This window comes from Carassius gibelio, chromosome A2 (genome assembly GCF_023724105.1).
Source record: "Carassius gibelio isolate Cgi1373 ecotype wild population from Czech Republic chromosome A2, carGib1.2-hapl.c, whole genome shotgun sequence".
NCBI lineage: Eukaryota > Metazoa > Chordata > Actinopteri > Cypriniformes > Cyprinidae > Carassius > Carassius gibelio.
Window position 1 is genome coordinate 13,505,595 of NC_068372.1, and position 21,298 is coordinate 13,526,892.

The window sequence follows — 21,298 nt, forward strand, 5'->3', positions numbered from 1 at the left end:
AATTAATAACATTTTCGACAAAAATACTGAGCTGCAAAGCTGTTTTAAACATTGATAAGAAATGTTTCATGAGCACCAATTTAACATTTTGATTGCACTTTGAAAGCTGGATTAAATTGTTAATGTTTTATGAATTCATTTTAGTTTAGTTGACTTGTAAAGTTATGTTTACATTCAATCTTGAGGTCTAAGAAATGTGGAATGCATTTCCTTCCCCATTAATGGTATGAATTAATATTGTATATTATATATTGAGTAATATATTTTTGCCAATATTGCGAAGCCCTAGTCGAAAACAACAATGGACCTTATTGACTTTATTTTATGTTCCTTGAGACATTTTTCAATCCTTTTCTTGTGTGAATCTCAAGATAAATTAAATTTGATTGTTAGTTTGTTTGGTTGAAAATGTCTCTGTTAAGATCTCTGGGTTTTTGTGTTCTTCTTTTCTTCGCTCTGCCTCGGCTTGGATCCTAAGCTCCAGTGCTGTGTGGGCTTCATGTTTTGAGTCCCACCAGCTACAGTTTTGTTCCTCCCTCCCCCTCTCCCTTCTGGTCAGGTACAGCTATCAGCCACCTGTCTTAATCATTTCCCCCTCCAGCCATCTCAGTCTCTTCTCCCTGTGTTTGCTTTAGCTCTGTCTGTAATGTATGAGTGCTTTCTGAGAGCCGTGGAGAGAGTGGATCGACATTTTGTGTGTGAAAATGTCTGTGCGTGATGCAATGCCATGTGTGCCGTTTTCACTCCAAATCTCCAATCATCTCGTTGCACATTCACATTGTCCTACTTGGCATCTCTTGTGACAACATTGGTGTCTCTCATTTTTGACTTTTTTTCGAACAACGTTTTTTGTTCCCCTTCTTCCACAGTTTTGGCCCCAAGAGTGCTTGGCATCGCACTGGCACGATATGATTTCGGCTCCAGAGATACACGGGAACTCTCTCTGCAGGTGGGCGACCTGGTGAAGATCTATATCAAGAGTACCAATGGATGGTGGAAAGGTGAAGTCAATGGCCGGGTGAGGAAAATCGTTTTTTCTATACCTTTATTCATGTGAAGCTCTCTAGAGCAGGGGTCTTCAACGTTTTTCAGGGCAAGGACCTCTTAGGTGATAGAGACATGGAGCAGAGACCAACTGATACAAAATGTGTCAAGCAGAGCTACATATTAAGCATATAGCATCCAATATTAATAGAAAATATTAATATTATGATTAAGAATAAATATGTTACATTTACATTATGTTAGCACAGTAGATCAGAAAAATGCACATTATTGTTGTTGCTCATGCATGTATATGACTTAAAATGCATCATAAAAAAAACTCAAACGTTGAGATAAAAATCACAATTCATTAGTTGTTTGCAGTTGTAGAGCATATATTTTAATTTTAATCAATTAATTTTAATAAATCAGAAAGACATTTACAATTTCCTGAACTTTAGCTACAATTTTTTCAAAATTCACATTTTAATTTTAATGTCAAATGGATGAATAAAGATTTTCTTAAGCTTTTGCATGGACATTAGAGATGGCCAGTTAAGAATCAAATCACTGAGTATCTGAAATTAGTAAGGGGTTTTCTAAGGAAGTGCAGATGTAATGTGTAAACAAGGGCTTCACCATGAGAAGAATAGCAATGCATTCAAGAGATCAACAAACATGTCTTTGGTCAGCTTCATTTCTCACTGCTGCAAAAACACACTGTAAACGGGAACTTTTCACATTCTTCAGAGCTCGAACTCAAACATGCAATGAAGCGTTTGCTAAATCTGTTTCACCAATAAACATTTTTTCATTGCAGTAGTAACTAAAGGAGCTCTTGCTTCCATTTCAGGGTGCTTATATTTAAAAATAGACTTTGTGATTTTTTTTTTACCCATGTTTTAATTTTTTGAAGGAAAAATTACTTGTGATTAAACACTAATTAACGGACCTCCTGCAGTACCACTGCGGACCCCCAGTTAAAAATCCTTTCGCTAGAGATTTTGGTGCTTTTTATATTTGTTTAGGTAGTGCAAAGATTTTCTTCCAACCTTGCACATCATGGAACTGAACACTTGCCCTTCCATGCGAATCACTGTTCATGGCTGCTGAGAAGGGAAAGGCTAGGCACACAACAAGTTGTCAGAGTGCTAAATCCAGCTGACAACAGAGTTATATAACCAGTTACATGCTTTGATTAGTCAGATTAGGTTAAAAATATCTTTTTCATGTATTGTGTTTTTTAATTATATATTTTGTTATTATCTTTACACTACGATTCAAAAGTCAGTATGCTTTTTTTAGATACATTTTATTGAGCATGGATGCATTAAATTGATCATTGTCTTTAAAAATGTATCATGATTTGAAAAAAAGGATAAGGCAACACAACTGTTTTCATCATTGATTATAATAAGAAATGTAATGATATATATCATATATATAATATATATGTATAATGATTTTTGAAAGATCATGTAACACTGAAGACACAAGGAATAAATAAAAATGTAAATATATTAAAGTAGAAAAAAAAAATATATATACACTTATTTTTATTTTATAATAATATAATTAAAATAATTTTAATATTAAAGAATATGATCATGAATCCCCGAACACAGTGTGTTTTAGGTCCTATTGATTTACACTTGCTGTAATTTGTTTTGCAAATAGACAGCTATCAGTGTTACTCATGTTCATGGTAAGAAACTTTTAAACATACACCAGTTTCAAAAGCAATTGAATTTTGGTTAGGACCCAAGCAAATGACAAAGCAATATAGAGGTGTGACAGTGTGATTGACATTTGAGATTAGACTGTAACCCCGCATTCCTCTGCAATATAGCTCATCTCGAGCCTCATTATATTCACTTTTCTTCATTTCATTTGCTCAAGTGCGTTTAAGAGAGACATGATTAACTGGAGGTGATGACAGAAGATGGCAGAATGACTCTTAATGATTCTTCTGCACATGCCATCATCAGATCTGACCCACAAGAGCTCTCAAACTAGTCACAGAGATGAAGAGATACGCTCCTTTAGTCTTCAGTATTGTTTACTGATGCTGTTTCTATTACAGGTGGGATGGTTCCCTTCAAGTTATGTGGAGGAAGAGGAATGACCAGTGAAGGAAGTTATCCTCTCAATGCTGCCACAGTGATAGGCCACTGCCACTTGTTGGCTTTGGACTAGACACAGAACTGTGAACAATGCACCCTTATTTGAGCGAAGCACCACAAACACAGCAATTATCAGTCTTCTCTAATGGGATCCGGTGGACTGTGGTTGAGACCTGCAGCGTGATGCATCTGTGGCTCCTTCGGCTTTGACTGTTTAATTAGTTATGAATGTCCCTCGCTGCTCTACATTCAGTCCAGACATCTCTTTCTCTTATTCTATTCCTCCCTCTCACCCTGTCACCTCCTGAAATCTTCACACAGGTGCCTGGGGCCCCCCTCTTTCTGCCTGTTTAAAATTTAAACTCCATTTCTGAGCTGTGCCGGACCTCCCATAAACTCAGAGTGGCACGCAGAGAGAAAAGCCCTGAGCTGGCCGTTTTTCCCCTCTATTCTGCAACCTTTACGCAGTGCTCTTAGCTCACCTTGTGTTATAATAGATGATTGCCTTCGCCTGTCTGACTCTGCAGAGTTTGGCTGGGGCGAGACAGAGCAACGTGCTGTCACAAAGCTTTCCTCCTTGCCTCCTCTTCTTCAGCCCTTGTAACACTTACTGTAGCAGCACTGTGCGTCGACAGGAGATCTGCCGTTCAGTGCAATATCCATCTTAGCCAGTCTAATGAACTGCGCTGTGATCAGTCAATGCCCTGTCTGTTTCTGAACCTCAGGTGCTCCCAAGCAGAATGTTGGCACTTGTGATTTTGGACTGAAGTCAATTTCTTCTCTTGTCATGCAATGGAACGACTTGTTAATACTTTGGTGTTTGGTGCACTAAGGGTCCTAGACTCTGCAAAAAATATTCAGCGAGGTTTATGCATGTTACAAAAAAAAAAAAAAAAAAAAAAATGCCAATGAAAAAAAAAAAAACACACTACCGTTCAAACATTTGGGGTCAGAAAATTAGATTTTTTTTTAAAGAAATGAATGTTTATTCATTCGACAGTAAAGGCATTTACTGAATAATTTTTTTTTAAAAGGTTTGTTCAAATAAATGTTGTTTTATTGAACTTACTATTCAAGAATCCTGAAAGATATATTGCAGTTTCCACAAAAAATATGAAGCTGTTTTCAAATATTGATAATGATAAGAAATGTTTCTTGAGCAGCAAATCAGCATGTACGAATGATTTCTGAAGGATCATGTGACATTAAAGAAAACTTCTGAAAATCAGCTTTGCATCACAATGGTTATGTTACATTTTAATAATATTTCACAATATCACTGTTTTACTGTTGATTAAATAAATGCAGCCCTGGTGAGAATAACACACTTCTTTCAAAAATGTTTTAACAATCTTGTGACACCAAAACTGTGAACGGTAGTGTGTTTTAAGATATATTGTGTGACATTTTACTTCTCAGGTATGTTTATCTTGTTATAAGGATTTGTGGATGTTTTTAATGGAAAACAAGATAAAAACACTGATATAGAATATGATTTTTGCACTGTGATAGTTATATCAGCTACCCTTGAATTTGGCAGAGGACTTTCCTCACAGATGAACTTGTTTAAAACATTTTTTGTAAAGGAAGCTGTTCTCAAAATGGACACACGTTTGTTACAAGCTGCTTTATTTGCTAAAATCTAGATCATATAATTGTCTTAGTATAGATATTTACAGAAATTTTCACTGTTATGCTTCTATGCATTCATGTTGTCTGATTGTCTTCAGAATAAGTGTTAATTGAGACTTGTTTCACACTGTTTAGACTAAGTGAATTTTTAACATTGTGCCATGTTTGACAATTTGTGAGAATTTACTGGGTATAAATGCATACAGTATCTTACTGGCCATGGAACTAATTTATACTACTTTGATTACATTTTCTTTACCAATTACAGTGACATTATTTAGCAGTTTTTTCCTTGAATGTTATCTTTTTCTTAGTTCTGATATTTTAGTGAGTAATATTCAAGCAAAAGTATTTCTCATGGCAACAATACATTTCTGATGGTAAATGTTTAAAGGGTTAGTTCAACCAAATAGCAAAATTATGTCATTAACAACTTGTGGATTTATGCTTATTGGAGACGCGAACCATTTCAAACGATTCAGTTCGATTTGGTGAACTGGTTCAAAAAGATCCGGTTACATCGAATGATTTGTTCGCGAACCGGATATTACGTTATTAATGACATTATTTTGCTATTTGGGTGAACTAACCCTTTAACCCTTATGGACAGGTTTGCAGTTTTACTTTTGGTGCTTTACTTATTTAAAAAAAAAATGATGGTTGTTTTCTGTATCCAGTGATGAGATCATATCCTCCAGCTATACATGTGCTCAAATCTGTGGACATTAATACATTAACATTACTGTTATTCAGATGGTTTTCATGTAAGTTGTATCATGTAACATTTCATGAATGAATGAAATAATGAATGAATGAATATATTTTTTCCTGTATATAATTTCCTTCTTTTGAACAATTGTTTTCCATGGGAATATTGTTATTATTGATAACCAATTGGTTGGTTTCCCTCCATATCCTTTCCATTCAGTTTTTTTTTTCACTTTAATAATCACTTTAAGCCACTTCCTCAATTACATCATCTACCAGGAAGTGACATCATTTTGGAGGGAAAACAACAGAACAAACATGAGTAAGGATTATCAATGTATTTTTATCTCATTCTGAATTATTCAATCCTCTTTTTTAACATCTAATTTACTCATCTTGACATCCTAATGCTAACTCTCAATGACTAAGCTCTTCATTTCTATCCTGTTAGGAATTACTTTTTGTTTAAATAATCTATTTATTATTTTTTGTATCTTTTTTTTTTTTTTTTTTTTTTTTTTTTTACTTTTTCTAAATCCACTTATTACCGATAAACATAAAAGTTTCGGAGCTTAACCAGAGTTTGACGTTTCAGACTATAGGTCTACTTTTTATTGTAATTAGGCTCCGAGCCACTAGGAGAGCATGGCCCAATGGTGCGAGGACCCACTTGGAATTGCTCCATTTCTTCTTATTCTTCTCCAAAGTGATTTTCATTTTTTAGGGCCTAAACGTGCTTGAAAACTCAAAATGCTGAATACGTGTCAGAACTGGCAAAAATTCACATCACAACTTTCTAATTTACAGTTGTTAGCTACGACCAACAGGAAGTAATGTAATGAATGTGGATTTTTGCATACTGCATTATAGGAGTATAATCCAATTCGCACCTAACTCAAAATGATGCCAAAACACTGCGGAACCAAAGTCATGCTCATGTTAATTCACAGTGCATTAACTAATGTTCACAGAGAAACCTTAAAAATTTTTCGCCACGGGGTTGGCGGTTGTGCTGCTGGCTTGGGCCCGTCCTTACTCATTGCAGCAATATTCTTTACTTAAATTAACACAAAACATAATATAAATACAACAAAATACAAAACAAGCATTTTTTGTTTGTGTTTTAATAGTTACAAAAGGCAGTACAACATAACCCAGAAAAACTTGTCAATTTTTATCCACAAATGTTCTGAGCTTTTATTTTGATGTCATATGTCTCCTACATTTCATTTTATTTCCACAAAAATTGGGGAATGTTTTTTTTATTATTCTATGATTTTTTTTTCTTCTTCACAATTCCAGTGTATTTGTTGCAAATTCCCAGTAACGTTCTTAAATCGTCTTAGGACAGTAGGAGCTGAGTAGGAACAGTAGTTGAGATTTAACCTGAGGTATGTTCAGAAAGAGCCATGAGGACCACGTTGCAGCGCAGCAGTGATTGATGGCCAGCCTTGTTTGCCAGAGGATGGAAGCAGGTCTATCTCTCTCCACTTCAGAAAGGTGTGAACTGACTGCAGGAGACTTCAGATAAAAAGGAAAAGACAGAGAGAGGGAGAGAGAGAGAGAGAGAGCATCCTTCAGTCCTGACCTGAAAGTGTCACCTCTTGGTGTTGAAGACGAGTCAGGAATGGGTGAAGAGTTATGTGTTATATGGGTGTGACTTACCTCACCACACTGTCTTTACCAATTCAGAAACTGTAGATGGGAAGAGTGGGAGGGAAACTCGATAAAGCCCCGGACTGTATGTCTGATAGGGCTGAGATTGAGCGCCTCAGGGTCTTCATCAGCACAACTGAGTAATTAAACACTTGCAGATCAAAGATGTTGAAGAGAACAAATCCTGATGACCACAATGACCCCCCCCCCCCCCACCCCCGATCCAAGCTTGTAGGGTCGGTTTGTCCTCATGCACTCATTGCCCCTTTGGGCATTACACTTTGTAATACATCTGGCAGTAAGCCCACAAACAGAAGTTGCAATGCTTTGCAAGTGCATAGTGTAGTTGTACTGTACATACAAGTGGGTTCTGAGTACTACATGCCAAATCTTGCCTAAAACACATCAAACAATAACTGCAAATTAATAAAACAACAAATTAAGGTATACCTCATATTTAAAGATTTGTAGATTACATTTAATACATTAAAAGTTTGAAGGAAGGAACTGGTTTAATTTAAAGATTTAGTTTCTGCCATCACTACACTATTTTGTTGGTTTTTATGGGTCGCCGAACAACAAACATACAGTACATAAGGTGTTCCTAAATGAATTAGCATTTTTGAATGATTCAGTTGTGAATGATTCAATTACTTAACACCACTTCCTGTACTGGCGTGATGATGTAACCTGCAGAAAGAGTCACTGAAAAATCCATTTTGCTCTGGACTGCGCAATAAATACAAGCAGAGGGACGCATATATATATATATATATATATATATATATATATATATATATATATATATATATATATATATATATATATATATATATATATATATATATATATATATATATATATATATATATATATATATATATATATATATATATATATATATATATAAAAATGTCCCAGTGGTGTGGACAAAATATCAGCCAATCACATTTAATGACAAACTTACTCCCAACAGAATGCAACAATGTGAATACAATGGATATTTGATAGAAATATTTGCTTTTACATTTGTAATAGTTTTTTTCACAATAAATATTCATTTGTTTTATTTCATAATTCATTTTTATGAATCATTTTTCGTTTTCATAGACAATGATAAAGGATCATCTCATCAGAAAGTGTAAACACAAAACCTCAACCCTCCCCCGGCTCTGAACTAGCGTTCTTCTATCTCACACTGTTAGCCAAACTTGACAGGATGTCCCTCCATCAGGAAAGTGTCCTTTAAAGCCATCTGGTTTTATTGATTCTGACTTCACACTTTCTTTTTTACACCCTGATATTTCCTTCATGCCTCTTCCTCTCGCTCTCCAAACATAGTGAGTTAAACATACTTGTGTTTAAGTTATTTGTATGTTTTTTTATTATTTATTTATTTATTTTTAATGTATGATTCAGCCTTCGTTGCACTAACAGAAACTCTCCCTCTCTCTGTTTTTCAAAAGAGGATAAATGCTTTCATTCCAGACACAGGGATCTGGGGCACAATATATTATTTATAGTCTCTGTTGGTGTGATACATAAATAATTTGTTCCAGAGGGCTGGTGGGGGTGGGATTGGGGGAGGTGATTTGCAGTTTAAGTCCGGCTTCTTATGCTATTGAGTTACTTTTTAAAATACAAACCATTGCTATGATATGCCATGCTAGCAGCAGAGGGTGGTTGCAGTACACCATTTAAAGATGTACAGTGTTGGAGACACTAAAAGATTCAGAATATGCTAAATGGATTTCACAAGAAAGCAAGGGGTCTTATGATTGGTTAAGCTGTTTGGCAATCAATTAATGATCGTGTAAAGGCATTTTGTAAAGCCTGCCACGTGAAATCTCTGAGCCCCCTCTGAATTCTGTGTAAAGATACATTGGAGCAGTAAATGCAGAAAATATGGAGTAAATATTTCAGAAATATTATTTATATTAAAAATGAGAATAAAATAAATGATATTACCATATATTTCTTAGTGCTTTTGTTGTTGCATAATTTCACAATATTTTGTTAGTTTTAATCTTGTGTTAATGCATTTAAACACAACTTACCATTGATAGATCATGTTAGTTCTCAGTGCACTAACTGGCAACACATTGTTTTATTAAGTTGCTTATTAGCATGCATGTCACTAGCATATTGACTGTTTATTAGTATTTATAAAGTGCATATTAATGCCTTATTATGCATGACCACATTTTAGATCATTAGGAGTTTATTTTTTAGGAGTATTGTATATAAGTTCATGTTAACTAGTTACCCAATAAAGTGTAACTAATGAAACATTATTGTGGAACATTATTATTATTATGATTATTTATATATATATATATATATATATATATATATATATATATATATATATATATATATATATATATATATATATATATATATATACACACACACACATATAAATTGTCACAGAACTGCTGCTGTGTAGGAGCATGGAGCAAAGGAGCGAGGAGATGTAGAAAAATGTTACTAATTTTAATAATCAAAAGGCCTGGGCCTGCATGGGTCAGCGGTGGCTAGCGGGCTTGAAGGCAAGCTTGTTCTGGATGGGAGTCGGATGCTTTCCAGACATCGGGGGATCCCTTCCCTCCAGCCTAGTCGAGTGGTGTATGGGAGGTCCATGGGGTGATGATAATTAGCCCCGATCCAGAACAGCAGGTTAATCGTCGCATCATCCAGCACCATTTTTGCGGTGAACCCGCAGAACTCCCACACATATTCCACAAAGGGGAGATCTCTGCGGGCTAGGGCTGTGAAACAAGCAGCGATTTCCATAATGCAGGGAAGGCTCCACTCACTTTTTGTTGGTCTGGAATTCTGTCATTTTTCAAATCCATTTCAGGATTGATGAGGCTTGCAACTCTGGTGTTGCTTGACAACTTGAATCGAAATGTGATCTAAGCAGCGCAGCTTTCTGTGTGATTATACCCTCAAGTGTATACATAACTATGAACAAAACATATTCAGATTCAGTCTTCACATAACACAAAGGTTCAGTTAGAGCATATTTCCGTGACACTTGCGTCTAAGTGCTTGTGTTAACTGCTGAATATTTGATGACTGAATGACCTAAGTGCTCCACATTATGCATTAACCATGTCCATCAAACTGTCTTCGTGATGCCCATTTGATGAATCATTGCTAAATACAACCCCACATGTCTCAGCTCACCACAATTCTTCAGAACTGATCGCATAGAGCTCACTGTGGAATAAAATGCATTGATTTATCTTCACAAATAGTATCTCTCGTTACTTGTTCAGAAGCGTTACATTGAAGTGGCTTGTGCACATCTTCTAAAATGTGTTTATCAGGGAATAGATAACCTTACTAATAATTACTGACTTTGATTACACTGAAAAATAAGCAGAATGTATGTCACATATGGAGCATTACAATCTTTATTACTACTCTTCACTACGGCTCCCCATCGCTTTCTCTTTTTCTTCATTGTAATTTTGCAGCCTCCATCAACAAGCTACAAGTGAGATAAAGGTTATATGCAAATGCCCTCATTATATTTGATAAGGCAGATGTTGATGAAGAATGTAGTCTCGTCCTCCTTTTAAGACGGAATCTTTCGGAGTTCTTTCATCCTTTTGGTTTCTAGCCAAATGGCTATTTTAGTTCAGCAGCGCTGTTACATACAATAGTGCTTAGTTGCAGTTGAATATGTATTACTTGTTCATTGTGTGCACTAACTAACAAGATCATTGCAGAGAGTCTTCCATCCTGGGCTGTTGCATAATGTCTGGTGTGAGGCCACATGTCATTTGCAACTTTTTAAAGAGAACCTGAATTAAAAAACCCAATTAATATTTTCCACATTTAATAAGATTGAGAATACAATTCCTTTCAAACAAATTTCTAACTATTTATGAACAAACTAAAATGTGTTTCTAATTGGTCTAATGTGTCTAAATTGGAAATCAATCAGTAAAACTGATGATGTTCTTACCCTATGAAACAAGAAAGCCATTTAATACAGTAATCAGGCATCAGAGCTGACAAAGAAGCCCATCTGACTGTGACATGTCTATGATTATTATATTATGTCATCAAAAAAGAATTCATTGCTGGTCCTCAGTGACAATTGGAAGTTATGCCAAAAAGGAATTATGCTGATAGTTTTAAACTTGGCAGAAGGCATTTCCAAACTTTTTTAATCCACTGTATATCTGTTTAAATATATCTTTTTATTTTTTTTTGCCCCATTGGGAAATTAAGTGTGTCTGTTTTTAAGCATAACATCTAACAAATGAAAGCACTGAGGCATTTGTAAAAATAAATAAATAAATAAATAAATAAAAATTATGCAGTATGTATGCAGCTCCACATACACTACAGTTCAAAAGTTTAGGGCCAGTGAGTTCTATTTATATTTGTATTTCTTTTCTATTTTGTTTATTTAAAAGTATAATGTATCCCTATGATGACAAAGCTGAATTTTAAGAAGTAATTAGTCTAGTATTTAATGTCACATGATTATTCTGAAAACATTTCTTATTATTATCAGTTGAAAACAGTTTTGCTGTCTAATATTCTGCAGAAACCATGATACTTCACATTTATTTGAAACAGAAAACTTTTGTTATATAATAATATATTATAAATGTCATTAATGTCACATTTGTTCAATTTAATGCATCCTTGCTGAAGAAAAGAAATACAAAATATTACTGACCCACTTTTTAAATATTTGCTGTATAAGTTAATCGGTCTTGTTTTAAGGATCTTTAGATTTTTTTTCTTCCCACTTTAAAACAAGACAAAAAAGACTAATTAAGTATTATTGCTGGAATGACATTCTAGATCATTCTGACTCAGTTTAACCCCCGGTTATAAACATTTGAATCCCAATTTAGTACTTTAATATTAATGCATCCCTGCACTCTCCCTTCTGAACCTAAACCCCCTCTCTTAAGAGCCATACAAACACACCTGCAATCTGATTATGCTTCCCTTATTTTAGAAGAGAAGGTACTAACAACTGAAATATACAGTGCAAGAGATGTGGAAAAAGATCTCAGATGCTCACTAATGGCTTTGACCCCGAGTAGAGTGCTTATAAAACCCTAAAACTGTCTCCAAAATGGAAAATGCATACTAGTGTCACATCTCCCTCACCTCGCTACAACATTCGGAGTTAATGCTTTTAGATTTACACTTTATTGATTTACCAGGATGGGAAGTAGAGTAACTTGATTAAATTAAATCTAACCAGATTAAACAGAAACGGAAAAAAATGTGTGCATTATGGCTGCTATTTAGAGAATCACAACCACTATGTGGCAATTTTCTGAATTTTAGGTAAGATGAGAAGTTATTGTTGCTCACTAGACAATGCTTATACCCAATCTACAGTATTTGCTTATGGACAATTAACTGCTGGTCACATGATTACGTTATGGAATAACCATGGTTTAATTATGTGTTGTATAATGATGAGTGGCATTAGCCAAAGAATGCACAGACTAAATATGTCCAACCCTTTTGTCCTTGAAGAGAATTGAAAGACATGGCACACACTGGGCCAGACAACCGAAGCGAAGCTCTCTGTGGTTAATCTCCAGAATGGAAACCTCCTTGTCTTAGGCATGTCTTCTCCTTTGTGGTAATGATAGCATCCATCCATCATCCATCCATCATCCATCCATCCATCCATCCATCCATTATTTCTTTGTGCAATCAATCAAATAAGTAAATTCGTGACACTGACCATCTAAACTCCTTTGTAAAAATACTTTCTTTGATTTCATTGTAGCATAAATTTGATAATATATTTGTCATTATTAGTTGAATACACTGATCAATATATGAATGGATCGCACATCGCGTTCTAAACTGCCAGTGAAGCCACCGGAAGCCTACCGGCTGAGAGCACCATTGAGTCACATGCAAACCGTTGACCTAAAATCACCCGATTTGAAGCAAATCAGTCAAACGGGATTCGTTTTTATGTTATGTGTATGTAAATGTATTTTTACTTCAGATGTTATGTGTATGTAAATGTATTTTTACTTCAGATGTTATCTGCAATGTTTATGGTCTTTTTGGACAGGATAAGAGATATATTTAAACTGTTATATTTAAATGCACTGACTCAGGTAACGATCCAACACAAAATATAGCTTATTTCTTTTTAAACATAATTATTAAGGAATTATTAAACATGAACCTATTAGTATCAGAAATGGACTTACATAATATATAATATATAATATATTACAATGAATAGTACCACAGCCTCTGTTAATATTGCTCTATACTGAAATGAAAAGCATAACTTACTATCTTGGAAATAAAGCCTTTTAATGTCTTTAAATCCATACTGTATATAGTAAATTATTTCTCAGAATAAATTATGATGTGTAACGTTATATTTTTAATGTCCTGATTGAGCAACATTTATTTCAGACTCTCCAAGTTCATGCAAATATGCATTACCATTTGCATGTAAAATGTTGTTAGCTAAATTAATAATTAAATTAACCACCATTTAAATCATTACCTGCTTCCAAATGAATGCTGTTAACGAAATAATTTTTGAGCATTTGCACGTAGTGCCAAATTATGAATAAAAACACTATGTGTTACATATTCATTATATAAACAATGAATAACTATACAAGGCAAATAAAGATCTACAAAGCATAAATCTTTCTTCAGATTTCAGAATGAGCACTTTGTCGTTTGTTATATACTGTATGTGTTGAGGTCGTGTCCGTTTTATGTTTATCATGTTCATGATGTTCGCTACTGTGATGAACGTAGCTTTTTAATAAGTAGGGGAAATTCCCGACATTAAAAAAATTTAATTTTACATGCCTAGGGTGTTTGCATTATAAGAATATACAGAGATACTTCAGATTTATAAATGCTGACTTGTCATGTGATGATTTCTCATTAAAATCATACAATTTCCTATTAATTTAATAAAACGTTTACGCACACTAGGGATTACCAATATGATGGCGCGGCAGCTTCACTTTCAAGACATCATGAGCAATCCAGTTCTCTATTATAGATCAGTGGTTTAATATCATTATTAATATTGTAAATCAGAAAACAGAAGCATTTTCACTAGTGGTCAGACTTTTAGACACCACTGTACATGTTATAAGGTAAAGGTGCAAACTGCATCTCTAATGTACTGTGAGCAGGTTTTTACTGCAAAATAAGCAGCTGTGTCCATAAAGTGTCACACCCTGCTTTGAATAAGGCATTACAGTCCCGTTCCTCAGAGATGGATGTTGCCATTATTCTGAGGAAAGCATCATTCTTGGTAAACAGGCCACATCCTGGAGAAAAAAAGGGTAATGTTTTATGGCAGTGTTATGGTATCTACTCTGCTGAGACTCCTGTACTTTGAAAAACATTGTGCTTCAATAATCATCCATCAAGTGTATGTCCATGAGCTATGCGCACATTCCTGATATACTATAACCTTTAAAAGTTTCAAATTGTCCAGGAAGTAGGAGGAGCAGCAGAAAGGCATAAAAAGATGTTTAACAGCCCTGCTGAAATGTACCTTATGTTCTCATCTCAGGTGTGGGACGTCTTGGCCTAGTAACACTGTCAGGGACAGTCTCGAGTGGGAAGCTCCTCATACTGTTCTGCCGCTTTGAAAAATGGGACCTTGAGACTGAGCCATTATTTTTCTAAGCCATTGATAATCCCACAGTGATGTTATAAAGACCATACTGAAAGAGATTCCACAATCTGAGAGACCCTTCGTGTAGTTTTGAAATAGCACTGAATCTAGAGTTTGTGTGTATATACAGTACTCACGCTGATGTTGTTTCCAACAGGTGATAAATAATAGCCTCAGGATTCATTCACAGCTTGAGGGAAAGTCAAAGAATTGTTTCTCCTTTTCAGTATGCAGAGCTTTCAAAATGCACAATCAGGGACGCATTGTGTAAAAATAGCTGCTAAAATGTATAACAATAGTCTCAGTTGAAAAAAAGCTGTTTTATAAAGAGCTTTCATTTGTTATTGTAAAGTAGGAGGCATGAGGAACGGCATGTACCCTCACTGACCCCTGATGTCCATCAGAAGTAGAAGGTGTATTTGCCTGGGGGGAGTTTGCATCGTCTCATTACACACTCATTAGCATTCTGACAGCATTTGCATTTAAACCTAATGAGATGCGGTAAAGCTTGTTCTTTTAGAGGGTGCGATGCTTATACTCATTTTTCTGGCCAATCTTAAATTTCCATCTCGGAAGTGCAAATTGTTTCTAATTATTCGACTGCTTCTATTAGGCTGAATTAAATGAGTCGAAGAAAAAATTGTGAACCTGGACCTATCATCAAAAGAATGTACAATGGAGTAAATGGGCATGGCAGTTATTTCTCAAAATAAAATGACATCTTCACTTATACTTGTCTTTTGGGAGAAAAGTTATTAAGATCAAGGGCGATAGAGGATTTCATTTGATTGAAATGAAGAGGCCTAATCTCACTAATGTAATCTATCCAGCCTCAGACCCGCTTTCATCGTGTGTCACAGGCACAGAACGGCTTCATTTCCATTCGAGTACCCAGCGTGGACTTGAAAATGATTGCCGTATCACGACTGCGTGTTATGCCTCACAGCGAGTGACATTCTCCAATCCATATTTCGTCAAAACACCTCTCTTACTCATTCGTTTTGTGATTTAGATTTGATTTCAGTCTCAGCTGGAAAACTTTCATTGCCGTGTCCTCAGATCCAGTCCTGTTAGTACTATTTTCATGAATACATTTCGGTTGAAATTTGAGCTTTCAGAAATTATGCCTTGACTATATAGTGCAAGCTACTGAGTAATAGTGTCATTTACATTAACATTTATTCATATGGCACACGCTTTTATCCAAAGCGACTTACATTGCATTTTAAAGGTTTCTAAATTTGACCAGTTCATGCGATTAAACCCATGACCTTGGTTTGGTCAGTTGCCATCTAATCAGGAGGATAATGATACTGTCAAGTGGTCATACTATCTGATCACCCTGATGGAGTTTTTTTTTTGTGATTATGACTGGCTGGATAATGACCTACCTTACAGGTATATCAGTCTTTACTGTATGTTAGCTAGGTACTAAGTCTGAACAGAATCTGTCAATGAGGCGCATTATGTTTAAAGTCCTATTTTAGAACACTGACATAATGAGGCTGAACATGTCTTATAACTATGGTCAGTTTTCAAGTTTGAGTTCAAAGTGTGTATAATTTGGCAGATGGATGTTTCTAGCATTTTAACCCATTTCTGAACAATCTTAATGTTTGGGAGAACACCGACTGCTAAATTCCATACACCTGCAATTTTTGGGCTGTCTAAAATGGTTACTAAGAGCTTGCCTGAATTCTGAGAACACACATGAATAGAAATCACATGCTATCTTTCAAGATTTGCTTTGACAAAATGGCAATAAAATGTAAGTTTTTTCATCTTTAATTCACAAACATAGCTGGCTTCAAGCAACAAAGGATTCCTCACCGAAGCCCTTTGGTGAAACCTTTCGTACAGTTCGGTCGGTGAGAATGTAAACTTATGTTTTAAGCAAAAAGATTGGCAACTAAACAGGAATATACAACTCCATCAGGGCAATAATTAAAGTATCAACCCAAATTCTACAGGTTGTTGCAGCGATGCAAAAAGTCACAATGTTGATCAGGGTCTTTCTTCTTGTTCTAATTCTCATTGTCATGAAAATATCCCACTACAAAATATCAGCAGTTGTCTCTCATGTTACAGTATATTTGATTGATTTTACACCAGCTCTGAATGATAATCTGGATCAATTCTTGTGTGACATATATCATGGGTCTTTTACACGACTTCACAGAGTTACAAGAAGAAGAGAGAGGGTCAGGAAAAGGTTAAGTGTGAGAAGTTTGACCACCAGTCGTGGTAGTGTGTGTGTAAATTCAGTTGGCAGTCTAAGAGCAAATCTTGATTCACCTTCACATCGATGATTTGTCTTGAAATCATTTTTATTGCCGTGTTTCTGCGCTCTGAGGCTTGGCTACAGAGCTGTGGAACAGTGTACTGATTTCATTTCTTCTTAATTCAACAAAGATAAAAACGTTCATTAGTGTCAGATTTTTTTATGTTGTTGTTCTGGTTGTTGTTTTCTTTTTGCACATTTTTCCAGTTTATCCATCATCTCAGGCAAACTTTAATTGACATAGTACGGAGTAGAAAACTTTACGGTTTCCTAAAAAAACAACAAGTTTCATTTTTTTCTTTCACATCAAGGGAGCATTTCTTTTTATTCATCAGGTGTCCTCTAACAGGAAGTCATGATTGGAGCCCCCGTAGAGAATGTTTTTGGGGCAAAAGCGTTCCCCTCAGAGTGATGTTAGGCCCCGGGTGGCCAGCAGGGAGGGGATGAGAGATAGCAGAGTCAGCGGGAGAGTCTGGGCTGCGGGCAGGGGGCGGAGGGACAGCTGGCTGGATTGCAGATCCTCGCAAGAGTCACCCTGGCATTGGGTCTTCTCGCACAGTACGCCACCAAAACCGGCCAGACACTGGCAGCGCTGGTGGTGGTGACACATGCCACCGTTCTGACAGCGCAGGAGCACGTTGTCACACACTCGAGCTGTGGGGAGCAGAGAAAAAGAAAGGTGAACACACATCGCTTTCTCCCCCTGCCAGGAAACACTTTCCAGGGAAAAAAGCGCATCCATCAAGATGATCATCAGGTTGCTGTTTGTGTGGTTGTTTATGATGAGCTCTGGCGAGAGGCTCAGCGGTGACTTTTAAGGGCACCACAGGGGATGTTAGTCCCACTGTAATATTACAGAAGTGATATGATTAATCATAGAGTGAGAGGTGGGATTTGGGGCAGGACATATATCTTTGTATGACATTTTTCAGTGTGTGACCAAAATTGAAAACAACACTGCTGACTTTTGGCACATCTCTGGTATGAAGCTAGTGGTGAAGGTCCAAATTCTGCCAACATAATCTCATGGCAATTCATAATTATTTTACATTTTAGCAAATTGGTGGCTAATTAATATGGATTATTATTTCTTTTTCAAAAAAATCTTACGAAATAATGATATTAGGTTGATGCTGCACTGCTGGTAACTCCAGGTGATTAGTGCGTTTTAGCAAGTGATGGTTACAGCAGACTCAGTCAACACCTACCATTAAATGAAACTGAACCTTTCAACAATGCTTTTCCTGAAGTTGGATCCATAATCGAAAAATTTATATAATAAATAAATGCCATATAATTAAAATTCAAGTTCAAATTCAAGATAAACAGGCGGTGTGCAATAAAATGTATGACATGGTGCCAATCCAGTCCGAATTGCTCCAATCTCCCTTCCCTTGACCTGTAAACAAGTTCTTTAGTGGAAAAAAATTTGATTGCTATTGCATTGTACTAGCTTCCATTATTGAGGGAAATATTTGCTTTGAAAGGAGAGACTGGACTATTTGCTCAGAAACTGGGAGTAATTAAATGCTGCTTTCTTTATTCAGATGGATTTCATCTAAATCCTCTGAGAAGCAGGGACAGAACAAAACTGAAGAAAACTAGCTATGAGCAATAATGCTACTAAAACCCCTACTTAAACCACCCTAAGCTTAGGTCTTAGTTGGTTTACAATGGTCTCCCAGCCTGGCCAAACTAGTGTTTAAGTGGTTACATTTTTTTAACTAATTCTCTAAAAAAACAGTCTGGTTTGGTTCCAAACTCGCCACAAAACTAACATCAGGGGCTTTCGCACAACGTAATTCTTAGTACTTAACTTTGTCGCACAGCCATCATTCGAGCCATGTTGCTTCAACAATCAAGAACTGTCATTAATGACAGGAAGCATACAGAGGAGTAATAACTTTGACAAATTAATCTGTTCAGTATTGAATTCGTGTCAGATTATTGCTGTAAATAAGGAGCATGGCATTTTAGGAATACTTTGCTATTTTTGTTCTTCACTGATTTACTTTATTTCCAGATATTTTAGTTTTGAGCTCTCTCTCATATCATACTACTAGGTTTCCCTAGGTACTAAAGCACTTACGCACATGCAATCTTCATTCTCCTGACAAATTAAGAGACGTAGAGATTTATACATATATAAAATGAAAGATTTAGATTGTACTACAGGTCAGCTTGTATATTTTCCTAAAGAGCATGAACTATTTAAGTCTGCATTTTGTACTAACAAGAAACCATGTTTCTAACCACTGATTGGGAACTGCCTTTCCAACCATACACATTTTTGATGCAGTTTATTGGAACTATGGTTTGTGCAACATTAAATCATTGAACTATGATACGTTGATGTAATTTGTAACTATTCTGTTTTTGCATGCACACCCCAGTCAGGGAGACTAATGAAGACCAGCAAACCAGCTTAGAACAGTTTGAAATGTTTTTGTCAGTAGAGAATGTATGAAAGGCTGTGCCTTTTCATAAATGTAGTCACAATTTAAGGGCACTATAAGGCCCAACACAAGTACAATAGCATAGCCATCATAAAAAGGTTGCTGCAAATTAAAAATATAGAGAAACAGATTTTTTTTGTGAGCTGCACAGTGATATGGTGAAAGGTTTTTTCGTGTCAAAACTGTTACTGTATTGCTAGAAAACTGTATTGATGAAACAGAAACCATTTTACCATTTATTAAAAATTTACATATAATTTAAAAAGTAAAATACATTATATCCACAGTGATTTGACTAAGATCTCATTTTATTTTTTTTCTCTATGCTTTTCCATAGTTTAAATATACAGTATTGTTCAAAATAATAGCAGTACAATGTGACTAACCAGAATAATCAAGGTTTTTCGTATATTTTTTTATTGCTACGTGGCAAACAAGCTACCAGTAGGTTCAGTAGATTCTCAGAAAACAAATGAGACCCAGCATTCATGATATGCACGCTCTTAAGGCTGTGCAATTGGGCAATTAGTTGAATTAGTTGAAAGGGGTGTGTTCAAAAAAATTGCAGTGTGGCATTCAATCACTGAGGTCATCAATTTTGTGAAGAAACAGGTGTGAATCAGGTGGCCCCTATTTAAGGATGAAGCCAACACTTGTTGAACATGCATTTGAAAGCTGAGGAAAATGGGTCGTTCAAGACATTGTTCAGAAGAATAGCGTACTTTGATTAAAAAGTTGATTAGAGAGGGGAAAACCTATAAAGAGGTGCAAAAAATGATAGGCTGTTCAGCTAAAATGATCTCCAATGCCTTAAAATGGAGAGCAAAACCAGAGAGACGTGGAAGAAAACGGAAGACAACCATCAAAATGGATAGAAGAATAACCAGAATGGCAAAGGCTCAGCCAATGATCACCTCCAGGATGATCAAAGACAGTCTGGAGTTACCTGTAAGTACTGTGACAGTTAGAAGACGTCTGTGTGAAGCTAATCTATTTTCAAGAATCCCCCGCAAAGTCCCTCTGTTAAAAAAAAGGCATGTGCAGAAGAGGTTACAATTTGCCAAAGAACACATCAACTGGCCTAAAGAGAAATGGAGGAACATTTTGTGGACTGATGAGAGTAAAATTGTTCTTTTTGGGTCCAAGGGCCACAGGCAGTTTGTGAGACGACCCCCAAACTCTGAATTCAAGCCACAGTACACAGTGAAGACAGTGAAGCATGGAGGTGCAAGCATCATGATATGGGCATGTTTCTCCTACTATGGTGTTGGGCCTATTTATCGCATACCAGGGATCATGGATCAGTTTGCATATGTTAAAATACTTGAAGAGGTCATGTTGCCCTATGCTGAAGAGGACATGCCCTTGAAATGGTTGTTTCAACAAGACAATGACCCAAAACACACTAGTAAACGGGCAAAGTCTTGGTTCCAAACCAACAAAATTAATGTTATGGAGTGGCCAGCCCAATCTCCAGACCTTAATCCAATTGAGAACTTGTGGGGTGATATCAAAAATGCTGTTTCTGAAGCAAAACCAAGAAATGTGAATGAATTGTGGAATGTTGTTAAAGAATCATGGAGTGGAATAACAGCTGAGAGGTGCCACAAGTTGGTTGACTCCATGCCACACAGATGTCAAGCAGTTTTAAAAAACTGTGGTCATACAACTAAATATTAGTTTAGTGATTCACAGGATTGCTAAATCCCAGAAAAAAAAAATGTTTGTACAAAATAGTTTTGAGTTTGTACAGTCAAAGGTAGACACTGCTATTTTTTTGAAC

General features: G+C 35.9%; 2 protein-coding genes across 4 annotated transcripts in view; one reads left to right on the forward strand and one right to left on the reverse strand.

The window, feature by feature from the left end:
* The window catches only part of LOC128027129 (guanine nucleotide exchange factor VAV3), a 46,461-nt gene extending 40,897 nt beyond the window's left edge, over nucleotides 1-5,564 (forward strand). For 2 of the 3 annotated variants that reach the window (XM_052614441.1, XM_052614436.1), the window contains exons 26-27: nucleotides 870-1,018; nucleotides 3,068-5,564. In XM_052614441.1, the coding sequence (XP_052470401.1) occupies nucleotides 870-1,018; nucleotides 3,068-3,109 (191 nt within the window). In that variant the 3' untranslated portion in view covers nucleotides 3,110-5,564. Of the gene's footprint in view, nucleotides 1-478; nucleotides 560-869; nucleotides 1,019-3,067 lie in introns of all 3 variants that reach the window. The other variant, XM_052614445.1, reaches the window with a different exon arrangement.
* A 10,887-nt stretch (nucleotides 5,565-16,451) lies between these two features.
* Nucleotides 16,452-21,298, reverse strand: part of LOC128027162 (netrin-G1-like) — a 69,164-nt gene continuing 64,317 nt past the window's right edge. Inside the window, exon 7 of the mRNA XM_052614481.1 lies at nucleotides 16,452-17,713. Coding sequence (XP_052470441.1) covers nucleotides 17,463-17,713 — 251 coding nt within the window. The 3' untranslated portion in view covers nucleotides 16,452-17,462. The remainder of the gene's footprint in view (nucleotides 17,714-21,298) is intronic.